The sequence below is a fragment of the Silurus meridionalis genome, chromosome 11, assembly GCF_014805685.1.
Source record: "Silurus meridionalis isolate SWU-2019-XX chromosome 11, ASM1480568v1, whole genome shotgun sequence".
Taxonomy (NCBI): Eukaryota; Metazoa; Chordata; class Actinopteri; order Siluriformes; family Siluridae; genus Silurus; species Silurus meridionalis.
In genome coordinates, this window is record NC_060894.1 from 14,374,713 (window position 1) to 14,400,320 (window position 25,608).

The following is a 25,608-nucleotide window of genomic DNA, read 5'->3' on the forward strand; positions in this document are numbered from 1 at the left end:
CATTTTTACTTCTTAGAGACCCTGCCTCTTGTTTACCCAATCATGTTAGTGACTTGTTGCCAACTAACCAAATTATTTGCAAAAAAAACATACACATATACATACTAGTACTAGTTATATATAGTCTTTTTTTGTTGCAATTTACAAGATGCTATAAGATACAGGTCTCATTCAGGTCTGTAGAACAGTAATCTTCCTCGTGGAATTTGTCAGTGTGATGTTAAAATTATAATAAATGTCACTTTACATTAAACTTGAATATATGTATTTAGACCTGCTTAAATGGGGGCTAATATGAAAGAAAACAAAAAAAAAACAAAGGTTTTAACTGGATGTAATGTTCTGAGACTAAAAGAGCTGGTCTACAAATGCTTCATTCTCAATGTGCCTTCATTCTCATTATAATCCTATTACAAAAAAGATTATTAATCAAATAAATAAATAAATAAGCCTGGAATCTTTTTTTGGTTTGGTTTGATTAAGCATTATTATAGGAATATATATTAGTTATATATTAGTAATATATAGGTTATTTCGTTTAGCTATTTACAAGTTGCAAAGTGAGCAAAGAAGAAAAAAGAAGAATCTAGAAAAAAGGAAAACATCTAAATCAAATCCTCTTTGGCTAATAATTCTTACACTTGCACACTTGGTACAATATCAGGGATGTTGAAGAATTAGATTTTTTTTAATCAGGAAGATTTTTATTCAGGTGTATGATGAACCAATTATACCAAGCAGGGGCTAGTGATCATCAATTTCATATATAGGTTAAAACACAGTCATTAACTGAAACAGAAACATATGTGAGAGGCTTAAATGGGGTAAAATACAGCCAACTATTCTACTTATATGTGGTTGTTGAAGAGAGTTTAATGTCACAGGCCATACACCATGGCAAGACTAATCACAGCAAAAAGACAAAAGTTATACTAAAACAGCAAGTTCTCTCCCAGGCAAATATTTGAAGGAAGACTAGGGTTTCAAGATGTGCTGTTCAAGCTATTTTGAAGAAGCTGAAAGACACGGCAATGTTGACGACCGTAGGCACAATGATTGGACATGGAAACTTAATGCAGCAGATTAAAGACACATCATGCTTACTTCAATCTGACATCAGAAGATGTCCAGCAGTCCTGTCAGCAAAGAACCAGTGGAACCCAAGCCCATCCATTTACTGTCTGGAGAAGTCTTGCAAGAAGTGGCGTTCATGGAAGAATTGCGGCCAAAAAGCTACACCTCAGAACTGAAAACAAGGCAACGCGATTCAACTATGCATGAAAACAACGGAAGTGGGGTGCAGAAAAATGACAGCAAGGGCTCTGGATTGATGAGTCAAAATTTGAAATATTTGGAAGTAGAGGGAGGCAGGTTTTTTTGCTGAAGGGAGAATGGTACAATAACAAGTGTCTGCAGTCAACAGTACAGCATGATAAAGGCTCCTTGTAAATTTGGGGCTATACTTTTGCAAATAGAGTTAGAGATTTGGTCAGGATTAATGCTGAGAAATACAGGAAGATTATCCATCATGCAATACCCTCAGAGAGGCATCTGACTGGGCCCAGATTTATTCTTCAGCAGGAGAACGACCCAAACATACAGCTAATGTAATTAAGAACTATCAGCAGTTCTTGAGGTGTGAGTGATACAGTAGTTCCTTGTTTCCAGTCACAAGAGTAGAACCATAACCATTATCCCTGACATGATGCCATTCTAGAACATTAGCCATTCTAGATGCAATAAGATGTGCTGGAAAATGTGTAATGCCAAGATATAAATAAGTACAATATTGTAACTGCAACTTGCCAAGGAATGATGAGCAAGTATAGAACGCCCCTCCCACTGGGCCAATCTGTGGTGAATCTGCCATAAAGTGTTTGATCAGAATCACTTCAAGCAAATTGGCTGGCAGGGTCCCTTCTGTCTTAGCCTCCTAAACAGCTGGATAGAATTACATTTCTTCAAGATACAGTTTTCATTCAGGCCTGTAGAACAGTAATCTTCCTCGTGGAATTTGTCAGTGTGATGTTAAAATTCTAATAAATGTCACTTTACATTAAACTTGAATATATAAAACATTTAGAAAAGGTTAAGTTAAATTAAGCAGTTGCTAATATAAAAAAAAAGACAAAAAAAACAAAAAAACAATGATTTTACCTGGATGTAATGTTCCATGCAAGTTATGTTTTTAAGGAAAACAGTCTGATCCACAATGAGCATGAATTATTATTAACTGAGGCTGGATTAACTGAGACTAAAACAGCGGGTCTAGAAACACTTCGTTCTGACCTTTGAATTATAATCCAATTACAAATAGATAATTTTTTAAATAAATAAATAAATAAGCATGTACTGGGAATCATTTTCTGTTTGGTTTGATAAATAAGCACCATGATAGGAATTCTGCATAGATATAAATTTAGTCTCCAGGCAGTATGAGAATCATTCCACATTCAACCTCTACTATGTCCTCTGTGCTCCCTCAACAATAGAAAATACATGAAACATGATGGAAAGAATCTTCAAAGAGGAAAGCCTTGAGATATATAGATAGGGGGAAAAAAAGTAAATAATGAAGAGAGAAAAAAAGCGAAAGAATAGCTTCACTTTCAATTCTTTTTTTTTAACAGCGGGAGGGTTTTTTGTGTGCTAAGAGCGCTGTGTGCGGAGAAAAGTGAAGAGGTAGAGAAGAGGAAGGTCGCAGGAGAGCAGTAGAAGCTGTGTGTATTGGGGAAAACAGAACAGCTGTAAAGAGCTTCTCAAGTGGCCCTTTAGCTAGGAATGAATTTAATGATGGAAAATAAGTTTAGTAGAAATCAAGCAGTTGCATATCTCTTATAATGAAAGCTTATTAAACAAATAATGCAAACTTTTTTTTTTTTTTTTCTTATCACAAAAACCTAGTGTATGTTATTTAATTTTGGGAACACCCCACTACTTAAAAAAAGTTCCTGTCTCTGAGCTCAGAGGTGTGTTGTGATTGGCAAGGATTAAGATCGATTAGAGTCTGTCTTGTGTGTTTGTTTTAAGTGCCCTGAATGTTTTCTCAAAATCTCTCAACCTGAATATTTAATGGACTGTATTCTTGAGGGCTTTTAATGGACCTGAATTCTTGAGAGGTTGATTTTTTTTCCCTTGAATTTTTTTCGGCCTGAAATTCAGTTGACAGTCAGAATCTATCATTATTAGAATTATTACAAATTCAGGTTCTGTTCCATTACCAACAATCGTGCCATAGACAAGGCATAATTATAATTGTAAATGCTTACACCCTCCTGGGTTTGCAATAAAACAATGCTGTTATAGTTACACTTTATTGGAAAGCTTTTGTGCACACCTGACCATCACACATAAATGTGCATTGTTTACACAAGAGTTAGTTTTGGTCCACTACACTAATTTGTCAACATTCAGCATTTGCAGCATTTAAAGAGGCTACATTTCTTATAATCACACTAGGACGTTTGCGGTGTATATCACAACAGTCATTTGTGCTTGCTGCATAAAATGTAATTTCCTATTTAAAAACAATATCTACATCAGTGTTAATGACATTTTCAGCAGAAAAGCTAATATTTTTCAAAATGATCTTTTTTTGTCCAAAATTTAAAGCTCATCAGATAGAGATAAAAAAAAAAAAAAAAAAAACATTTTTTTTTAGATTTTTCCGCCGGCTATACTCAGCATGAACAATAGAAATATTCATAACTACACATTTTCCATCATAACTGACACATTTGTACAATCCAATGGTTTATTTGTAACCTGCACACTTGTAAATAACATCTGAACATTCATTAAACAATATTTTGACTTCTGTATATAGTGCATTATTAAATTGTCTGTTTTACTATTTTGTTACATTTTGTCTGTATTTTTTCCTGCACTGAAAGCTCTTGACACCAAGTCAAATTCCTTGTGTGTTTAAACATACTTGGTAATAAAGCTATTTCTGATTTTGATTCTTTGTGATCTATTTATTAAAAAATAAACAGAACATTTGGCCATTTTGTCTACTTATGTGATATTTATTGTTTATAAAACTGTATAAAAGCAATATATTCGCAAAAAATATGAATTTAATTACCAGTGGCACATGGCTAATGACCAATATACAGGATAGCCACACTCTTGCTTATGCAAAAGTGCTTAACTAAACCCTTGTTCAAGACACATTCAAGATTTAAAACTCTTTTGCGTTTTTATATTCTCTGCTCTTTAGGGAAGGTTTTACACTAGATTATGAAGTGTGTGTCACAAATCTGTTAAGTTTTGTGATCAGCTGCAATAAGTGATGGGTGCGAATGCCTAGGGTGCAGTTAGCTTTTCGATTAACCTTAAAGGTTTTCATAGGTCAGGTCTTTATGCAGCCTATTGAAGTTCTTCTGATCATAGACTGATTTTGCTACCTGTAATAATGGAAATATTGGTAACTGTCGTATAGGTGCTCTATTTTTTATTCATTATGACCTTATAATACTTCCCAGATTCATATGCAGCATAAATTGCTTACCAATGGTCATGGCTAATGCTAATGCTAAAACGTATTTTTTGGAGGAAGTCATTGCTTGGCAAAACGTCTTATAAACGTTACTTTGTTAAACATTTTAAAACAGGTTTGGGCTTTTTAAATTTATTGAATTAAAAAAAAATCCTAGCATTTGCAAAGACATTCTAGAGAATTCTTTGTTTCTAACTTTGCAGCACTGCGCATCCACACGGAAAAAACAAAACAAAACCAAAACAAACAAAAAAAAAAATAATGAATAACCTGGAGTTTTCTGTGATTGTACTGATTAGGTCCTGAGCTCAGTTCAGTGAGGGGAATCACCAGTGCAGCTTTAAAGACTATTTTTAAAATACATCTATATTATGGGTATTATGGGTATGTATTTTATGTCTAGTATTAGCCGAGGAGTTGTATGGTTCTTTGGTTCTGAGAATTTGCACAATGACATGTGTATTTATTTGTTCATTAAATGCATTTAAGGTGAGCTCTCAAACAAAGAAATAGTCAAATTTTGAAGTGATTTTGTAGTGGCAGGCATGCATTGGGGCATTGGGTCATAGCGTCACTTTCGCCCAGGGCGCAGTTCAAGCTAAAACTGCCACTGAGTTGGGGGAAGAACAGCCATATGGCTGTGTCCAAGTGTCCACATATTTTTTGACAACAATTGTAACAAAAGTCGATATGAAACACTTTCTGCTACAGCACTGCATAAATTTTTGATTGCCATAAAGTGATGGCTGTGTATGCTGAATGCCTGACTGAGCTGTTTATTTAAATATGAGCTTATCAATTAAGCCAGCAGGCAGTGGACTAAATTAGACTCCAGCTCCCAAAGAGAGAAACATAATTTCATTCTTTTAAACCCCTATTAGTTTGAGCACATTTTTCTTTTCTCCAATGTTTCTGTTTATTCGTTGTCTTTTTTGTTTACTTTTTCGCTTCCCTCTCTCTCTGTGGTAAAACTGATACTGATCCCTGACCAGTAAAATAAAACAGCCACACACACACACACACACACACACACACACACACACACACACACACACACACACACATACGGGAGTGTAAAAACAACAAGCTTTCATCTCAGCCTCAGAAAAAAAATTTATGAAAAAAAATCTCATACATTGGATGATAAGGCAGAGCAATAACAGCACACACCATGAACTCAGTCTCATTTTAATGCCAAAGATTATTCTATGCTAATGACTAAAATCCATATTATGTTTTGCCGGGGTTTAGTGATTGCAGCATTTGTATCGGCCTTTCATTTGGGATTGTGGAAAAACGTACACTACGTACGCTAAAAACGTACGCAGAAAAAAAATATATATAAATTAATAAATATATATATATATATATATATATATATATATATATATATATATATAAATATATATATATATATTTTTTATTATTTATTTATTTTTTTTTTTTTAGCGTACCACTGTACGTTTGTATGGCTTGAGTTGCAAAAAAAATATCAGAGTAACAAATACAGTCCCATTTAAATGTACAGGAAAGGCAAGGTCAGCCTTTTCGTGTTCCAATGGTCTGAAAACATTTAAGTCTAAAAATCAAAAAATTTATATTAAGACAACAGACAATAAAAGTTTACAGATGTATTAAACATTGTAAACCATTTCTTTGTCTTTTCACCTAAGGTCTGGTGATTGACTTGTCCATGATGAAGTCCTTTTTTAAGCTGGCAGTGTGCTTTGACTGTCTTGCTGCATGATGGAGCTCCTCTCAATTTGATTTGATTTTATTCCCTGTGAATTGGTTGACAGAATATTTCGGCATTCTGTTACTACCATCGTGAGTCATATGATCATTAATGATCAATAAAGAGTATGTTCCAGAAGTAACCTTTTAAGCGCAAGCCATGCCACTACCTCCACTGAGTCTGACAAATGAGCTTTTGTCAGACTCAGTTGTTTTTGTTTTTGAATCATGAGCAGATCCTCTTTTCCTTCACACATTAGCATTTCCATCAGTTTGATAGGGGTACATCTTTACTTCAGAACTTTTTGTGACTTTAGTTTTTTGTGTTTTCTCCAAAACTCAATCGATATTCTATCATCACTTTTAAACAGACTGTTTGATGTCTGGTTGTTAGTACACTAGTGACTTTTTTTATGGCATTCCACATTCTTTAATGGCTATGCAAAATGAATAGGCAATGACTCAGAGTAATATTGCCTCTATTGTTATCTTAAAAATGGCCTTTCCTCTTTCCCAAAGACGGTCCCAGGTCTTCAAATAGTTTTTTAATAACAAAGACATTCAAATATATACAGTATATATATATATATATATATATATATATATATATATATATATATATATATATATATATATATATATATACACCAAGAAAAAACCAGGATCTAAAAACTGGCCCACTCTCTCCAACACTTTTTCTCTGCACATATTTTTCTTTTCGCACTACAACACTTTAAACTCTGGACTCGCACAGCACAGTGAACTTTACATTTTATACCACACCATACCGCACACAGACACTTTAAGGACAATTACATAAACCACCTTAAATTGTTTACCGATTTACTGTTTACTGCCACAAGCATATTTTGTATATTCACTTTTTTATATATTTTTATATATTTTATATAGTTTTATACTTTATTTATCTGCCTTCTTTTTCCTTGTTTTATTTTTCTCCCCATCCTATTCCCTCATGCCGGACCGTCTTAAAAAGCATTTCACTGCATGTCGTACCCTGTATGTATGTGACAAATAAAATTTGATTTGATTTTGATATATACTCTGTAAAATATTACTCCAAAATATTACTCCAGTAAAGTAAAAGTGCTCCCTTTAAACTTTCACTTGAGTAAAAGTACAAAGGTATTTGCATTCAAATGTACTTCAGTATCTATGTATTATGATTTATTATGGCTATAATGTTCCTATTATCATTTTTGTCACAATAATCTTGCTTAATCAACTAAGTTTTTGTAAAAGGACTTTAACGTTACTCTCAGTACACATCTATTAAAATTCACGAGCCCAAAATCTTCTTTTCAACTACTTTAAAAAAATCACACAAATAAGGCAACGGGTGTTGTTGCGAGTTAGAGTCAGGAGTTTCTTCTATCGTTTATTACTCTCAAAATGTTCTGTTTGCTGTTGAACTGATGCTGAACTGTATGTTTGTGCTAAGTAGATACCATCAAGCGACAATCAAAACAAGTTCAAATCAGAGCGCGCTCTCTACTTTGATTGGTGGCTTGCTGTGATTTTATCCACTCAAATAAAAAGCAACAACTGATTTTGCATAATGTAGCTAAATAAAAATAGACCTTTGACTCTGAAATGTAGTGAAGTTGAAGTAATAGTGTCCCCAAATGGAAGTAAAGTAGAGATATGCAAAAAAAAGCTACTTATGTACAAAATTAATTATATTTACTTCGTTACTGTCCACCAGTGTGTTTAAGTAATCAGTATGAGTGCTCATTTGAGCACCCATCAGTCACATGTTCCAATATATTTTTTTTATCATTTTCAAAAATAAAGTGCCGTGTTCTAGATCTAAATAACAGGAAACGAAAGCTGAAATTTTTACCTATCATTTCATCTTTAACATTTGATCTTAAAACAGCCAGCAGCCATACCACCCTGTAGCCCAAGACAACTTGCCCATTGAAGCTAAGCAGGGCTGAGCCTGGCCAGTACTTGGATGGGAGACCACCTATGAAAAACCAGGTTGCTGCTGGTAGAGGTGTTAGTGAGACCAGCAGGGGGTGCTCACCCTGTGGTCTGTGTGGGTCCTAACACCCCAGTATAGTGACAGGGACACTATACTGTCCCAAAAAAAGCACCATCCTTCGGATGAGACGTTAAACCGAGGTCCTGACTGTCTGTGGTCATAAAAAATCCCAGGATGTCTTTCGAAAAACGAGTAGGGGTGTGCCCCGGCATCCTGGCCAAAAAAAAAAAAAACTTGCCCGCTGGCCTACTAATCATCCCCTCATATTAATTGGCTATATCACTCTATCTCCTCTCCACTAATATGCTGGTGTGTGGTGGGCGTTCTGGCGCAATATGGCTGCCGTCGCATCATCCAGGTGGATGCTGCACATTGGTGGTGGTTGAGGAGAATCCCCCTTTCATATGTAAAGCGCTTTGAGTGCTGCAGAAAAGCACTATATAAATGTAATGTGTAATGTAATGTGAAACAAAATGTCTTCATTGTAAAGCAAAGCAAAAAATAAAAATAGAATTGACCTTGTCATTCTAAAATGTTCAGAGGGGACTACATATTTACTACAGACTCACCTACAAAAGACGTTTCCCCCAGGTATCCTCTACGTCTAAGCACAACCTCCAGTACCCCGGCCTGCTCGTCCACCACGTAGTGTTGTTTTTGTAAAGAGATCCAGGACCAATCCAGGCGGAAGTGCTGCTCCTTCAGTTTATTCCGACCTGAGCAGGGACAAAAAGATTTCATCTGAAATATACACTTTTACTTATGTATTCAAATGCTTAGTGTAAATGTGGTCTCCAAAAAAATCAAGATTCAAACATTCACGTGTTTTTGAACGTTCACATTTGCAATGTAGTTAGTTAGCATTAGCCAACGTGCATCATAACTTAATGATAATATAATTCACAGGTTTTATTACATTAAATTTCTTTCTTTCTATCAAATATCAAATGTTTAAACTGAGGAAAAATATGGTTTTGAGGATAATATAAGGTAATTTTAAATTTGATGACTCCAACATGTCTCAAAAAAGTAGGGGCAGGGTCATGTTTACCACTGACCCATTTTGCTGGTTTAAGAACCGCCACACTTCTGAGATGTTCCACTAGATTTTGAAGTGTAAGTTTGATTGTGATGTGTGCTGGTTCAGCCTTAAGTCCATAAGTAAAATCAGGGGTGCAATTGCCAGGGGTGCAATTCATATTGAAGGTGCTTTAATTTTATTAGACATAATATACAAAAAAAGACATAATATACAATGTGTGCCTGCAACTTTTTGGTAAATGTTCGGGGAGGAACCATATGGCTGGAAAAGTCAGGTGTCCCAATGCTTTTTAGTGCACACACACACACACACACACACACACACACACACACACACACACACACACACCATATATTTGTAAGCAAAAAATGTCGACAGCACTAAACATTTCTGATGCAAAATAAACCTATGGCACAATAAGCTTAATGCTTTTAATGATGGATAAAAATCACTGGGTTTTAAATACGATACTGGAAAAATTAGATGAAGGCTACAAAAATAAAACAAATGTATAGAGCTGTAAAAGAATAATATTCTAATCATATTGTGACATACTTAATCCAACTCAAAATTTAATTCAACTAAAGCAAATAAAATTGTAATGTTCCTAAAGATTGAAATTCTAATAAAAGTTCAACCAATTTAATTAGACCCTGGTGAGCAGTGGTGAAGGATTGCTTATAATATTTGTATTTTGGCATAACTAAAAGCTTATTCTCTCTCTCTCTCTCTCTCTCTCTCTCTCTCTCTCTCTCTCTCTCACTCTCACTCTTTCGCTTACTTATTCATGACTAGAAGTGATCACAGTCACCCACACATCCATTCATGTCATGTACCAAGCAGCCATATGTGGGTCAAGATAAACTTCTGTCCTGCTGATTTCCCATGCATGCAAAACATCTTTATTTCACTTCAGCCCTCTGTTTCATGCCAGTCCTACATTTTGCATATAAAGGAAAGCCACCATGTCTGTCCTGTGCATGGTAATTCGCTAGGCCTGCCTGCAGGCTGGGTTTTCACACTCTCAAGCCAAAATATTGTTACAGGACTCTTCACAGACTTCAAACATCTCCATAGATTCAAGCATCTTCAGTATCTCAACCACCATACTTAGTTAAACAACCTCATTAAGAATAAGTATAATATTTATACTTTTTTCAGACATTTGAAAGTTCATCTTGCAAAAAATACATTTTATATTAGTCTTATTAAAAAAATTCGCAAACTACTCAGATGATTTAAAGCTTCTTGTAAAGCATATGAGCACATGCTTTACTGCATATATATATATATATATATATATATATATATATATATATATATATATATATATATATATATATATATATATATATATGCACACAGAGGATAAACTTGCTCCAGAATAAATTGAAACTTTCTACAATATATGTTTTGAGTAATGTAAAGAAAGATGAATAAAATCTTTTAGTTCAAACTGCTATAAAAATGTTGAAGATGAAGTTCAAGTTCAAGTTTATTTCTATGTAGAAGTGAACCTGCTTTACACATTATTAACTGGATATACTTTATAAAACACCTGCGGTCTCGTACACACAATCTCTCAAACACAGGCAAAACACTTAACAATTATAAGACTCATTTCCATTCATTTTCAGTTTTACTGTATGAGTCAAACCAGGCCTACGCAATCTACTGCAAAATGTTGACCTCCGCAATGCATGACCTCCGCAAAGTGCATTAAAAGCACTTAGAATTTAAAGCTTTCACTGATGTTTGCATTGCAAAACTGTCTAAATCGATACAAATAAGCATTAATTTTCATTAGTTATTTTATATACTCTAAATCAGAAAGTAAGAAATAAAATGGTTTGATAAGATTACATTTATTTAAATTATATATATATATATATATATATATATATATATATATTTTTTAAGTTAACTTTTATTTTTATCTTTGGGCAAATTTTCTTCACTGCAAACATCAAAGACAGCTTTAATTTGTCAATGCTGGCAACTGACCATGGTGTATGTGGGATAAGACACGGCTAGTTGTGCATTACACGATTTTAATGCACTCCGTTTCACATCAGGTGGTTTGCCTCCATGTTGTGCATTAAAATCATGTAATGCACACCTTGAGGTGGATTATCTGTTATATAGCATATTAAAAAGACAAGAAGTGTTGGCTGGAGTGCTGCACTGCAAAATCTAATTAGTATGAATTTCACAAAGTTTTAAATATCCTAGAATATCAAAGGTAAACCTTAAGCATAAAATAGCACTTAAACTTGTATCAAATGTACAAAGTAAATCAATAAAATTAAAAATAAGATTTCATATATCTCAGCAAAATAGCACATCTATTCCATTTTTTGGTGAATTTGTCCTTTAGGGATAAACACAGAACTAAATCAATTAAATTAACATTTTTTTTATCCGCAATTTGATTTGCTAATCCTTAAAATCACTTTGAGTATGTGTGCAATTTGTAAAGATATGCAAGCTAAAAGTAAAAGACCATGTAAAATCCAGTTATACCATATAAAATCTATATCATGCCACTATATAAATGAGCAGGTTATCAAAATATTTACGAATTATAACCATAGAAAAAATGGTTTATTAGCTATTCACCACATTTGCACATTCGATGCCAACACATTTTTAAAAAGCATTTATTAATATACCTCATGTATATACTATTTTATTTATTTATTATTTATCTTTTTTTTTTATAGAATATGTGTCTTTTTCCTCATAAGTTTATGATTTTAGTTTTCCTGTATAACTTTGCATGATATGTATTTCAGGCAATTTGTTCTGTGGATCACCTGCAACATTCACATTCTTTATGCAAATTATTTATTGTACTGCACAGGCAAATGAGCATTCATTATTTCAGATCTTAATAAATCAGGGCCTTATTTTGTCAAGCTAATATATGGCACGTAAGTGTACCTGCTATGGCAAGTATTTTAGTATATATTAGTATGCTTGTTGGAAATAACACTATATATTGAATTATACACAGATTTTTCAGTATCTACAGTATATTAACTTTTTCATAACATTATGCGTAGGAAACTATTGTTAAAAGGCTTATTGTGAACAGAAACTTATTGGTCCAGCTAAAAGAGTCATGTATGATCTTTTCTAAAGTGGAACTGGCTCACAAAATTAAATTGTCATTCCCAAAAGACATGATTATCTATTCTATATTTTATTTTTATATAATTTTTATTTATAAGTACAATCCTTCTCTGTAATGTCTACCTAACCCTTACCCATATTAGATGCATAACATTTGCACAGAAACTAATATCCCCAAAGATGCTCATTAAATGTAAAATATTTTCATCAAATATTTTTTTCTAATTTCGTTCAGTTTTATGCACAGTGGAACTCTGGGCAGCAGAGGACGGACATGATGTACAGAATGTAATTTCTACTACTACTTCTACTACATCTATCTACACACTCTGCTAATGGTCCCTCCTTTTGCAAACTCTAAATGAGGCATCTGAAGTGTCTGAGCTACAATTCCACCAATAAATCTGATGTGTCAGTTTGGGGCATACACAAAAGCAGGGAAGCTAATGGAGCTATTTGTAATTGTTAAATAGGGAGTGGGAAACCCAGTAGGTTCTTGCCCTCTGTGTGCTGTGTTCTGACGAGTGAAACCGCTGAGAAAAATGGGTTGTGAGGGAATAAGATAAATTAGAGCAAGTGCTGGCTGAACTCTCCATCTTTAAAATAATAAAACAAACAGCCAGCTCTCATTCGCATACCTAAGTATAATTTAAGTGTTATGTAACTTGATATTTTTTTCGGAAAAACCTTTATGCTTTGTGCATCATATATCAGATTTACATAACCTCACTTAGTAAGTAACCTAATATTAACAGCATTAAGTGACTGACATATAGTGTAGCCTTAACTGCAATGTTGTTACGGCTTTTAATGCAAATCAATATGGAGAGCTTCACAACACAACAATCTGTCACTAGACTAAGGTGTTAGATAAATAATTGACAGTCTAGGCAAGTCAAAAGCTTGTGTAGGTGCATTGTACGTAGCCCTGGCACCACCTCCCTTAAGTAAAGTCCTACAAAGCAATCGGAGTATATACCACTATATCTACGAAGTAAATAATGTTGTTGTTTGCAGTGAGTTGTTTTGAACAATTGACAAACAAACAATACTTCCAAGAAATCATTTATCTAATGTGATCCCAGTCTACTGCATAAGATCTGCCTAAATTTCAGAGAAAGCAGACATCTCTTAACAGACTGTCAAATAAACCTCATCTATAGAGAGACTCCAAACTGTGTGGAATGTAAGTAGCATTCTCTGAAAAAATGAAGAAAAGAAAAAAAAAGAATCCTCATTAAACAACACTTCTACTCTGACTGTCTGTGGAACACATTGAAGATCATTTTCCTTGCCTTATTAGAGCGGCAGAGAAGACTGACATTGAATATCACTGTACATATTTCTTGGACTGTTGAGATTGTACTGCCGTATTTTGGACACAAGATTTTCAGGATTTGAAAATTAATGGCCAATCTGTGGTTATGGAAGTTGTTTTTTTTTTTTTTTTTGAGTTCACACAAATGCTAAAAGTAAGTCTTTATCCTAAGCTGAAATAAAATGCTGATATCACTATAAATTGAAGCAATACAACATATGCACCAAATGCCACGAAATGGCATAACATTGGTCATTTTAGTTAAAATGTTCAGTTGTCACAATTTTGAGATGCAATATTAAGCTTCAATTTAACATAATTATCCTCTGCTCATTTGGGAAGGTTCAAAGTTGCTGTCTTAGAGTTATTGGAACTAGAAAATACCCATTTGTAGACTCCCAACTCCAATTCATAAATCAATTAACAAGAAGTCTTTGCCTGCTACTGGTTGGCACGTCTGAAAGTTCAAAAGCTGACTGGCACTAGAGATCTCTGCAGGTATTTCTCCATGTGCACCAGAGTCCCTAGAGAAAGACTACGAGCATAAAACCAGGCACCCCATTTCCCTATTAACATCAAATATTTATAAGATATGAAAAGCAAAAGCAGAATCAAGATAAACAGTTTGGATGTATATAAAATATGCAAACAGTGAAAGTCTCACTGAATAATTAATTGCATTATTTTGGCACAAACCTGGATGCATTCTTGCTACATTAAAATTACTATTAATTCCATTTTGTAGATGCATTCAGTATTCATGAAAAATAACCCATTCAATTTTTTTTCTAAAATGTAATTGTTTCTGTGTAATAGGGTTTTAGGTTTGGAAAAAATTCCTAAGTTGTCCACAATTGCCAAAGTTGCCCTATGAGACCTATAACACCTATTAGCTACATAGCATTTTATGATACATGACAAACTAGAAAAAGCACTATCTGTCTTGATCTTTGAACTGGGGCCTCTCAAAATTTGGCTCTCAGAGAGTCTGTCTAAGAATGTGGATCTGCATAGAAGAACAGAGGGCCTGAAGCCAAATCTAGTAGCCATAGCCTGAAGCTACTGTAGATACAGACAGAGATAAGCGAAAATGAGAGAAAGAAAGAAATATGTGTGTAAGTGTTACGTGTAACTCTGCACACTTGAGCGCACAAGTGTGCCTCTTGAAATGTCACTCCACATCGACTTCAGCTGTTAAATTGCTTATGAAATCAGCTTCAGAGCTGAGAATACATTTCCCAGGACAAATGGGCCACACTGCAGTTAAGCCACTGAAAATCTTTAAAGTCCTCTAAATTGCTCTGTAAGTGTTTGTAGTGTCTGAACTGTAACTATCTTAACCTTCAGATTATAGTAGTATTTCTGAGCAAGAAAGAAATCACCTGATGACACTAGTAGTATAATGTGAGTAAGCCAGTGCCCTTTTGTACTGGTTCAATGCTTTGAAATAAAATAGATGAGAAACTTCCAAACAGTTAGGTTGCCTTCTGCAAAAAGAAATGCCCTCAGCTCTGGAGAGGTGAAGCAATCTTAAAGGCTTATAGGCAAACATCATAAAAACCCATAGGTCATGATGGAGCAATATGTAGCCTCATTACATACCAAAAGTTAAAGCATTCTTATTTCTCTAACTGTAGGCCTCGCTATATGAAAAGACACAGAGATAAAATTTCCCCATATGATGTGAATACTGTGGAAGGACAAACCTCTCAAGCAGTGGAAAAAAAGAAATAAATTCAGCCATTTAACATTGTCCTGTTCGAGGCTAATTACACTAGACCTGCAGGTGAATTAGAGAGAACTTCATAATTAGGGGCACACCAAATTCTCAAGTAAAAGGTATGAAATAATGTGTGGACAAAAGAAAAAGTAGTAACGGGTACGTTATTTGGAAAACACACCGAGTTATAGCCATCTGGTTTTGTATGCCAAAAGTATATGTTTATCCAGCAGTTCACACTTAAACATGCCCTGTAATATGCAGGGTAATTGTCACCCTGGGCAGGAAAACAGTCTCCTCTCCCACACCTAAGCTGTAATTATTTGCTATCTTGCCTCTGGTCTTAAATATCAAATGCCCTTTTGTACTGTTGGCCGTCCTAACAAGCCACCCCTCTGTCTGACTTTGTGACTCAGACAAAAGGCTAATATTGGTCTTGCTAGAGGGAGAAAAGCCACTTTCAATAAAGCCCAATTAGGCTTTTAGATTTGTTTGTTCTCATTTATAGAGGAAGGAGACAATCCGGACAAACAGATCAAATGTGCAGGAACCAATATGGTTGTTTTTTTTTGTCTGTCATCTGTTTGCTGCAAATGAATATTAAGTACGAGTTCAAGTCTGTTTGGCATTTAAGAGCTATAGGGTTGCTATTTCTAGCAATTCTACAGCTAATTAAACAAAAGCCTTAATAAATTGTATTAGATTACCCGTTTTGGGACTAGGTAGGTTCTGAATAGATTAAATTAGAGATTTCATTATAGAAATAATAGAAAAGGTCAAATAAAGAAATAATTAATACACTCCAAACAAACTTAAGGAAACTTACCATTATCTTCAACATAAAATATAAAGGTGTCACTGGTGGCATTGTTGTTATCTTTCAGCACATAGCAGATCTTCAGGTCATCAATGTCGGCTGAGAAAACAAAAAGAAATCTTAACAAGTTAATTACAGTACAAAACAAATCCAATACATGCACACCCAGGGATCTAACAGCAACATAATGTGTAATGCATGCTACTATTAATAAGAAGCTTAGCATTGAGCATTGATTTACTATTTCTATTATCATTCATAAATAATAGAATTGCATTAAATCTGTAAAGGGAAGTAGAGTTTTCACACAGTTCAACCTGGAAGACAGTTAATTTCCTGCTTTAAATGGCTGATTGACCCTTTTCTAATGACAGACCAGTCCATGAGTCTTAAAGATAGGATTCTAACACCCATTTTGTTGACAACTGCTTCACTCCATCTCTCAAATAAAGCCAGTTATCTGCAAAGCATTAATAAAATATAGGGACAAAAAAAAAAAAAAACTCAGGTTGTATGTAAGTACCATCCCCATTTCCCACTTCTTGCCATGCTGTGCCATTCCGTGCCCTATGGCCTGCATTATTGATACCACAGAAAGAAATTTCATAAAATCGTAAAGCTGTGATTTCTTATGCACACAGCTAACTTCAATTCTTATTGAAAGTAATGTGTCTACTCTCATTGCGACGGTGTGGCCTCTTGTCATCAAATATTTAATTTTATCCCTCTAAGTCTGTGACAGTGCCATGTTAGGCCAAGTGTAGAGGGCTGTGTAAATTAAAAAAGGCACTGTCCCTTCCGCTTCAATGTTTGCTCTGATGTGACAGTTTGCCAAGTCTTTTTCCCATGAGACATGCTCTAGTGTCACGCTCTTACACTATCCCACTCATGCTTAGAGATATTTGTTCACCCTACAGTTCAATAAAATTTCTTCTATTTGATTCTGCAATTTGATATTTAACACACACTGTTTGTCAGAATGTTTTTGTCTGAAATCCTGTGTAACACAATGTATTACAAAAGATATTATTTGCAACAACTAGATAATCTTTGGCTCAATTTATTTGTATTGCATTTTTGAATTTTATGAATTCCAAAATTGTTTAGTATTTCTTAGTATTTGCTAGGATGTGCTTCAGCACAAGGGAAAAAGTCTCATGGAAAATCTAACAATTATACAAGTTATCATTATCAATATCACAAACTTTGCTAAATACAGAAATGGTCTGAATAGTCTTTCTAATTTTGAATGTCTTTAAGGCTTATGATTAAAATGAATATCTACATCAAATGTTAATGGCTGAAACAACACCAATAATATATTTCTCAGTTACAATGCCTTTTTTTATAACTGTAGCTTTGACTTAAAATGGCTAAATGGTTCTACTAAACTTTCTGTGATCTCTAAATGTTACTCTAGTTTGTATCACATTATTTATCATTAGCACAAATGGCTAAAGAGTGGACATTCTTTCTAAGAAAAGACCACCAATAAAATTCACTTTTTAATTACAGGTTAGGATTTTAGATTGAAAATATTTTTCACTTAAGGTCATTGATCATATTTGGTTTTATGAGATTTTGATTACTACACACTAAAGAATAATACATTTCTTTTTTTGTGTTTGTGTGTGTTCAGAAATAGTAAAGTTTTCAAATTCTTCCGCTTTTAATATTAAAAAAGGTATTATGATATTTAAGGCATCGTAATTCTTTATTACATTTTCTTTTGGAAATCAAAAATGAATGAACTCAATGTACAAGGAACTGAGTGCTCCCGATGAAGCTTGTTTACGTTTGCAAAAGCTTTAGCAGTGAAATGTGAAAAGTGTGTTTGTTTTGGTGTTAAGAAACTCACTTTCTGTAAGAACTTAATGTGAAATTCCTGATAAAAAAGGCTCTTTGTGAACAACATATTTCAAACATATTTACAATAAAGTAAGTATTTATAATTCTTTTTGCCCATTAATTTAAGGCAAAGTCTAAAAAGAATTCCTTCTCAAGCTACAAATTCATTGTGTTCTAAGGGAAATATGCATTAATTAATTATTTAAATAAGTAAATGCTCCAATTGTCCCATCAAGTTTTTAAGCCTAGGGCTAACACAGACAATTCATTGTGGTTAATGGTTAAAAGTTAATGTTCCGTGTTTTTTAAGTGTTTTGCCTTTAAGTGTTAACAGAAAAAGCACTAGACTTGCATAGATCATCAGTTATATTAAAAAATGATTGTTTAAAAATGCTGAATTTACATAATGCACACTAAAGAAAAAAATTGTGAATATTCAATGTTTTCTCAAGAGATCTCACACACATTTACATTTTCACTTATTGTTTAAAGGAATAATTTTAGTTTTTCGTATAGAATTTTATTTAAATTTACTGTACATATGAAAATATATTTAAAAAATCTAATTGGTTTCCTTAATGCCTTCATTCAATCAGTGATTAGATCTGCATTCATAAAGTTTCACAGAAAAAATGTGAATGACAGTCTCTCAAATGATTGATTCTGAAGGAGTGAGTCTCTGGTTTGCAATCAAGCCCCATTGCATTGTCCTCTAAAACCACATTCCCTCCTTCAAAGACACACTGATGTAACCATCGATAACCTTGAAGGCAACCACTGCCTATGATTTCTCCTTCAAAAGGAAGGTTTTCCAAGTTTATTTGGTACTTCTAAATAATCATATTTTTTATGCACAGTTATTTCAAACTTCCAATCTAATATACTCTAATCTAATCTAATTTAATAATAATCAGTTATTTCTTTCTTTATTGAAAAAAAAAAAAACAATACAAAGGATGTATATCATCACAAAACCCTAATTTTAACACAAACATTGCATTGATATATAGACACTTGACCGTCATACTTATATGTGTTTTTTGGAATTCTCACTCCTTATTTAGTCCCTGCTTTGCTGTTATAATAAACTCCACTTTTCTGGGAAAGCTTTTCAATAGATTTTGGAGCATTGTTTGGGTGTAGACTGGGCCACAAAAGCATGTAGACTGGGCTACAAAAGCATTAGTGAGGTCAAGCACTGATGTCAGCAGAGCAGGCCTGGGGTGGATTTAGCATTCCATCTCATCCCAAATGTGTTCAGTGGGGTTGAGGTCAAGGTTTTCCACACCAACCTTGAAAAACCATGTCTTTGTGCACAGAGACACTGTCATGCTGGAACATGTTTGGGACCCTGAGTTTCAGTAAGGGGGAATAAGACAAAGGAATTCTAGACAATTGCATGACTAGACAATGACACCTTTGTGGCAACATTTTGGGAAAGAACCACATATGGGCACTACAAGCAGCTGTCCACATACTTTTGGCCATAAAACGTATTATAAATTAGTTCTCAAAATATTGCAGCATTTTGTCAGAATATTTTAAGTCAAAACTAAACATATTAATATTCCAAAAATATTGTAAAAAATATTTTTGTTTATGCTCAAAACCTTGCAAAATATTATTTGTGGCCCTAAACATAATTACAGTTTTTTCTTTCAACACTGTTTATATTTCAATAATATATATCCCTGATTATAACTCTGCAGGTTTTACAGCTATACCTGTTTTTTTTTCCTTTCTATGATTCTTATTGTGATATACACATTATCTATATAATAAATATTACAAAAGGCAAAAGCTCAGTCTTGAATTAACACATTTCTGCATATCAGATATAAACAAGATTTACACACAGCATCATTGCCTGAAAACACAGTGAGACAAATAAATACAAGCTGAACAATTATATATTGTATGTGACTTTACCTTGAGTGAATGTAATGATGGAATCATTCCCCTTCTGAAGGTTGATCAGGTAGCCATGCTCTGGTTGTGTGGTGATGTAAAAAACCAGGGTGTCTGGGATGCTGTCCCTGTCTTCTGCCTTCAGCACTTTGCTAGTGATAGGATAGCCTAGGTGGCTCATTGGCAAGACCTTCAACGTTTGAACACCTTTGTTCACCACAATTTGTGGTACACCATTGTCTATTGATGAAATAGTAATTTTCATGACTTGAGGCCTACGAGTTTCAAACACTGTATCAGGAAATACATAAAAATCAGTGTGTGTTCCATCAGTGACAGTAAAAGAAAAGCTGTCCTGAGTCGACTCTGTGCCATCATGCTTGTAACTGATTAGGTTTTCATTCAGGTCATGTTTCGTGAAGGTAGTAACTGGATGGCTGTTGTTAAAGAGCAGTTTACCATGGATAGGCAACTGAGTGATGGTGAACTTCAGGAATTCCTCTGCTGTATCCTGATCTTCTACAGTCAGCTCAAATGGTGTGATAAGTTTTGAATGTCCCTCTGAAACCAAGAGCTCATGTACTGTCAGGACAGGTTTTTTATTGTCAACATCAACTATCGATACACGAAAAGTGCGGAAAACAGGGTTATACCCATCAGTGACCTCAAACTCAAAACTGTCCATCTTTATTTCATCATCTGAAGAGTGAATATAGTAGATTTTACTTCCAGCCAGCTGAAGTTGAGTGAAAGACACGATTGGCATTCCAGGAGTGTCAGTGCTTTCCAAATGTCCCCTTACTGGGGCTCTGGTGATAGTGAAGACAAGGTTTTCATCTGGGCTATTGAGATCACTTGTACTGAGTAGGTCAGTGGTAAGCATCACACTTCCACCTTCTTTCAGGGATACCCCTTTGCTAATAACTTCAGGAAACACCCTGTCAATGTTGCTCACAGATATGTAGAAATATCTGTCAATTAGTGGGTTATGACCATCGGTTACATCAAACTTTATAATGTCACGAATACCTTCTTGTCCATTGTGAGTATAGAGAACATAACCATTGTCCAGTTCCATTTGTGTGAAGTTCATCCCAACTGTGATGTTCTCAAAAAACCCATGTTCTGTTTTTCTCTGTAGAATGCCTTGACCTGGACCATATCGAATTATAAAGGTAAGTGTGCTATCTTCTGAGTCTAAATCAGTCGCCTTCAAAATTTTATTATTTATTTCTTTTGTCTCCCCAATTTCAACTTCCAAACCATCGTTAATAGCCAATCTTGGAGTCTCATCATCAACAGCAATAATCATAATCATTACAGTACCTTCTACATTATGTTTTCCATCAGTGAGAATCACATTAAATTGGTCCTCTGTGCTCTCAGAATCATCATGCTCATAAATAATGCTAGAAGCTTCCCTGATTTGCTCCACAGTAAAGTTAGTAACTGGGAGAGAGCCAGTGATTAGCTGGTCAAGAATAAAACCATGTTTTGGTGGCTTTGTAATGATAAAAGTCAAATCTTCAACCGGAATATCAGCATCAACTCCAGTCAATATAGGTGTGTCAATGATGACATTCATACCCTCCATCACCACAAATTCTCTCATAAATATTTCTGGCTTCTCATCATTGGTAGGGATAATTACAATTGGGAAAATTTGTCTCTCTGAAAAGTTAACACCATCTGAGCAACTGAATGTAAATCTATCCTCAACTGGTTCAACTCTTTTATGCATGCTTTGGACATAGCAGATATGGCCATCAATGATGTCTGTAATACTAAAAGCACTAATGGCTGTGCCAGACCGGGACTTCTCAGAACCTGGTGCTGGAGAGATGTTCTCCATATAACCTGAATTCGGCTGGACAATGATAGTACACAAGATATCTTCAGTGAGTGTATCTGCATCCTTAACAATTATTTGGTGGCCTCCAATTATGTTTTTGTTTCCTTCAGTGACATTAAATGTAGGTACCACTGTTACCACAGGGGCCTTGTTGTCCACTGGGAGAATGGTGACATGAACAGACACTCCAGTAATTGTATTTCCTCCTACAGCCCACTCATCAGACATGTCAGTAAGGGTTAAGTTAAACATGTCCTCTTTTGAGGAAAACCCAATCTCACCACCTGTATGGGTATATCTCACCAAACCATTAATTATATCAGCTTGGGTGAACATGTTAGAAGGAAGTCCATTCACCAAGATCTCTCCATATGCAGGGGCATCCTCAACAATAAAGGTCAATCTCAGGTCATCTGTGTCTTCATCTTTCCCCTGGATAACACTGACTGTTATTTCAGTAGCACCATTTTCCAAGACAGACACGTGAGAACCAAGAGTTCCCGCTGGGAGAGTCAAAGTTGGCATTTCATCGTCAATTGGCTTCACTATAATTTTTACTGTAATTGGTACAACATGGACACCATCACTGACATCGAGTTTAAAAGCATCATTGGTTGTCTCATCCCCATTGTGGACATAAGAGATTCTGCCTTCTGAGATATCTGCTAAGCTGAAAGTGCTGTCTTTAATTAAATCAGCAAAGCTTAACTGGACCTGACCATGTTGCGGACTCTGAATTAGAGTAAAGGAAATCTGTTTACGATCTGTATCAAGGTCAGTAGTATCAAGCTCAGCATTTGTAATCATATGCATTCCTCGCTCAAAGACTGTGAAGCCAGTGTTAGTTATCTCTGGGGGTTTGTTGTTTACAGGTTGCACCAATATGGTGAAAATCCCTTTTACACTGTTCCCAGCAGTGTCTTCAACAATGAAATGGAACTGTGAAACATGGGCTGTGATGCCCAGTTCTATATCTGGTGGGCTGTAGGAAATCTTATGATGGTTCACTTGTGCTTGAGTGAACTCGCTTACCTCAGTGTGAGGCTGCTCTGTTAAAACTACTGACCCAAATCTGACAGGATGATTTTCATCTGTGTCTGTTGGTGGCTGAGTTATTGTGTATTTCAGATCTCTGTCATCAGAATCCAAATCAGTGTAACGAAGAACAGTCTTGTTAAGACTAGTCACCTGATACTCATGGACAGTAATCTGTAAAGATGTGCCAGGAAAAAGTTCAGGTGGAACATCGTCAATAGGGAGAATCCTAATGAAGAAGGTGTTCTCATCTGATTGGTTTGGAGGATCAGCGTCATCCTGAGCTTTAAAGATAAACTGATCAGTGACAGCCTCTGTGATGTGGGGCCCTGTGTGCCTGTAAAAAAGTTTCCCATCTGTAATGTCTTTTTGTAACCATTCTCTCACAGCTTTCTCATAAAGCCCATCTTCCATGTTGAATTTCCATGAGGATGGATCTTCTGGAGCCTCAGACTGCCTTAGCAGCACATCACCAATAGTTGAGAGTGGAGGATCGATAGTGAACTTAATGGTGGAATCTTCAGAGTCAATATCAGCTGCACTAAGCATTAGGGGTGAAATGGGAATCATTTGGTTTTTAAATACCACCAGTCCTGTGTTAGCATTTATAATGGGGGGCTCATCGTCAGTCGGAACAATCGTAATAGGGAACAAAAACTCCACTTCATTCTTGCCATCTGTCATTCTGAAAATGATGTTATCGCTGTATGTGTCACTGCCATCATGTTGGTAGACAACAATACCAACTTGCAAATCAGCGGGTGTGAAATATTTCATGCTGGAGCCAAGAATGGTGAGATCACCATGACGGAGACCATTTACAACAGTTATCCGTACACTATCCAGGTTGTCTTCATCGCTGATTTCTAAATTGTTCTGAGTGAACAAATGTCTGGACTGACCCTCATAGAGAAGCTGCCCTGCATTTTTAGTCACCACTGGTGCTAGTGTGTTCATTGGCTTTATAACGATCATAAAAGCAAATGGCTCGGAAACTCCACCATCTGTGTCCAAAACTTCAAATTCAATCTGAATTATTCTCTCAGTATCTGAATCCATACTTGGGGGCTTGTATGCAATCTTCAGGTCTTTTATATCTCGCTGATAAAAAGATGTTATTGGTAAATTTCTATCATCTGTACTCACAATGTAACCCTCCTCGAACGAGAAGGGGGTGGTGATGTTGAAAATAAGATCATCTGGATCGGATTCAGTGTCCTCTGCAGCCAACATGTCAGAAGTTAAAGCAGTCATAACAAACTGGTCAATCTCCATCATCATCATGGCTAGAAAGCTGGGTTTGGGAGGACTGTTTTGCACACCTTCTCTTATGCGGGTCATGATATGAAAGAATTCTTGCTTCAGTAGATTATTTTCTTTGTTCCTCAGTTCCACGACCATCGGAATATAATCCCGGTTTGGAGACTTTTGTATAGAAGTGTGCTTGTAGCGAATATCTGCTCGGAGAAAAGCATCACAGTCTATCGTTTTCTCCAATTTATCACTAAGTTCACCATATCTAGGGAGTGAACTGCTTGCAGCCAGTGATGTGACCTCACATTGCTCAGAGTTTCTATCATATGTAAATTCCAGGATTCTTCTGTCAATTGAATTGCTAATGCCATGGAGTTTATCTACAGTGAGAGGCATATTTTTAGTAACTATCTCCAACTGGGTGAAAAGGACCTCTATCTCCAGCATGAACGGGATGATGACCGTTTCAGTCTGAGTGTCGTACCTGAGCTGCAGCCTCACTCTGTCCGCGTTGGGGCTCCTGGAGCCCAAATGCGAGTATTTCACATCATTGGGTCCGAATTCACATGGGAACTTTTTGGGTGAAAGATGTCCAGGTCTTTGGGTCAGCGGATCATTATCCAAGACTATTAAGCTGCACTTGTCTCCCGGCTGTACTTCAATCACCAAATCGTTGATAGGATCAATGAAAACCGATCTCCCGAAGGGAACGCGTATCCTGTTGTTCGCTACAAGGATCGAGTCCTCGGAGAGCTCCGTTTTGTGCGCGTAAGACAGTCCGTGCGCGCCGGCGTGGCGTCCATAACAACCTGCCACCAAGGACAAGAAAACAAGCCCTATACAGAGTTCCATGATGCGCTTGATTGATTCAGAAACGAATGAATAAGCCTCTTTCATACAATCCACGTCTGGAAAGAAACACTGGTTAGGAAAAGTTTGGGAAACCCCGAGCGCGCGCTTCGGGATCCACCCGTGCCATCGTCGAGCCACTGGCGAGCGCGCACTGAGTTTTAACTTGGTCTGAATGGACGCGTGAGAAGCGTGTGTAGCGCGACACGCCCACCGAGTCCTTCTATTGGATAAGCCTGTTTGATTGAGAACCTGGAAGATGGTGCACACGCCCATCGCGACCTGCTCGTACCCATCCCTGATCTTGAGATACCTCATCTCTTCATCTGTTTGTTTTCCCTAACTAATGGACACTCCTTGCTGAGTTGCAGTGTGCTTCATTGTGGTTCTTCAGGACCAGGATTGGGAAGCATTGATCTACACACGTTTCTCTGTCTTTCTTTAAAACGCCTTGAAGTCTAAATCCTGCATTATTTTTAGATGCATATATTTGGTAGACATGCTATTATTTGGGTGCCACGTTAAAAACACTAATAATATTCATCATTTCTTTTTTAGAACATCTGTAAACGTTTTTTCTTTTTCTT

The 25,608-nt window shown here is 35.7% G+C and overlaps 1 protein-coding gene across 1 annotated transcript in view; it reads right to left on the bottom strand.

Moving 5' to 3' along the window:
• The window catches only part of frem2a (FRAS1 related extracellular matrix 2a), a 64,895-nt gene extending 39,784 nt beyond the window's left edge, over positions 1-25,111 (bottom strand). Inside the window, exons 1-3 of the mRNA XM_046862055.1 lie at positions 20,053-25,111; positions 16,285-16,374; positions 8,813-8,959 (exon numbers count right to left, since the gene is read on the bottom strand). Of these exons, the coding sequence (XP_046718011.1) occupies positions 8,813-8,959; positions 16,285-16,374; positions 20,053-25,069 (5,254 nt within the window). The 5' untranslated portion in view covers positions 25,070-25,111. The remainder of the gene's footprint in view (positions 1-8,812; positions 8,960-16,284; positions 16,375-20,052) is intronic.
• Between the last annotated feature and the right edge of the window lie 497 nt (positions 25,112-25,608).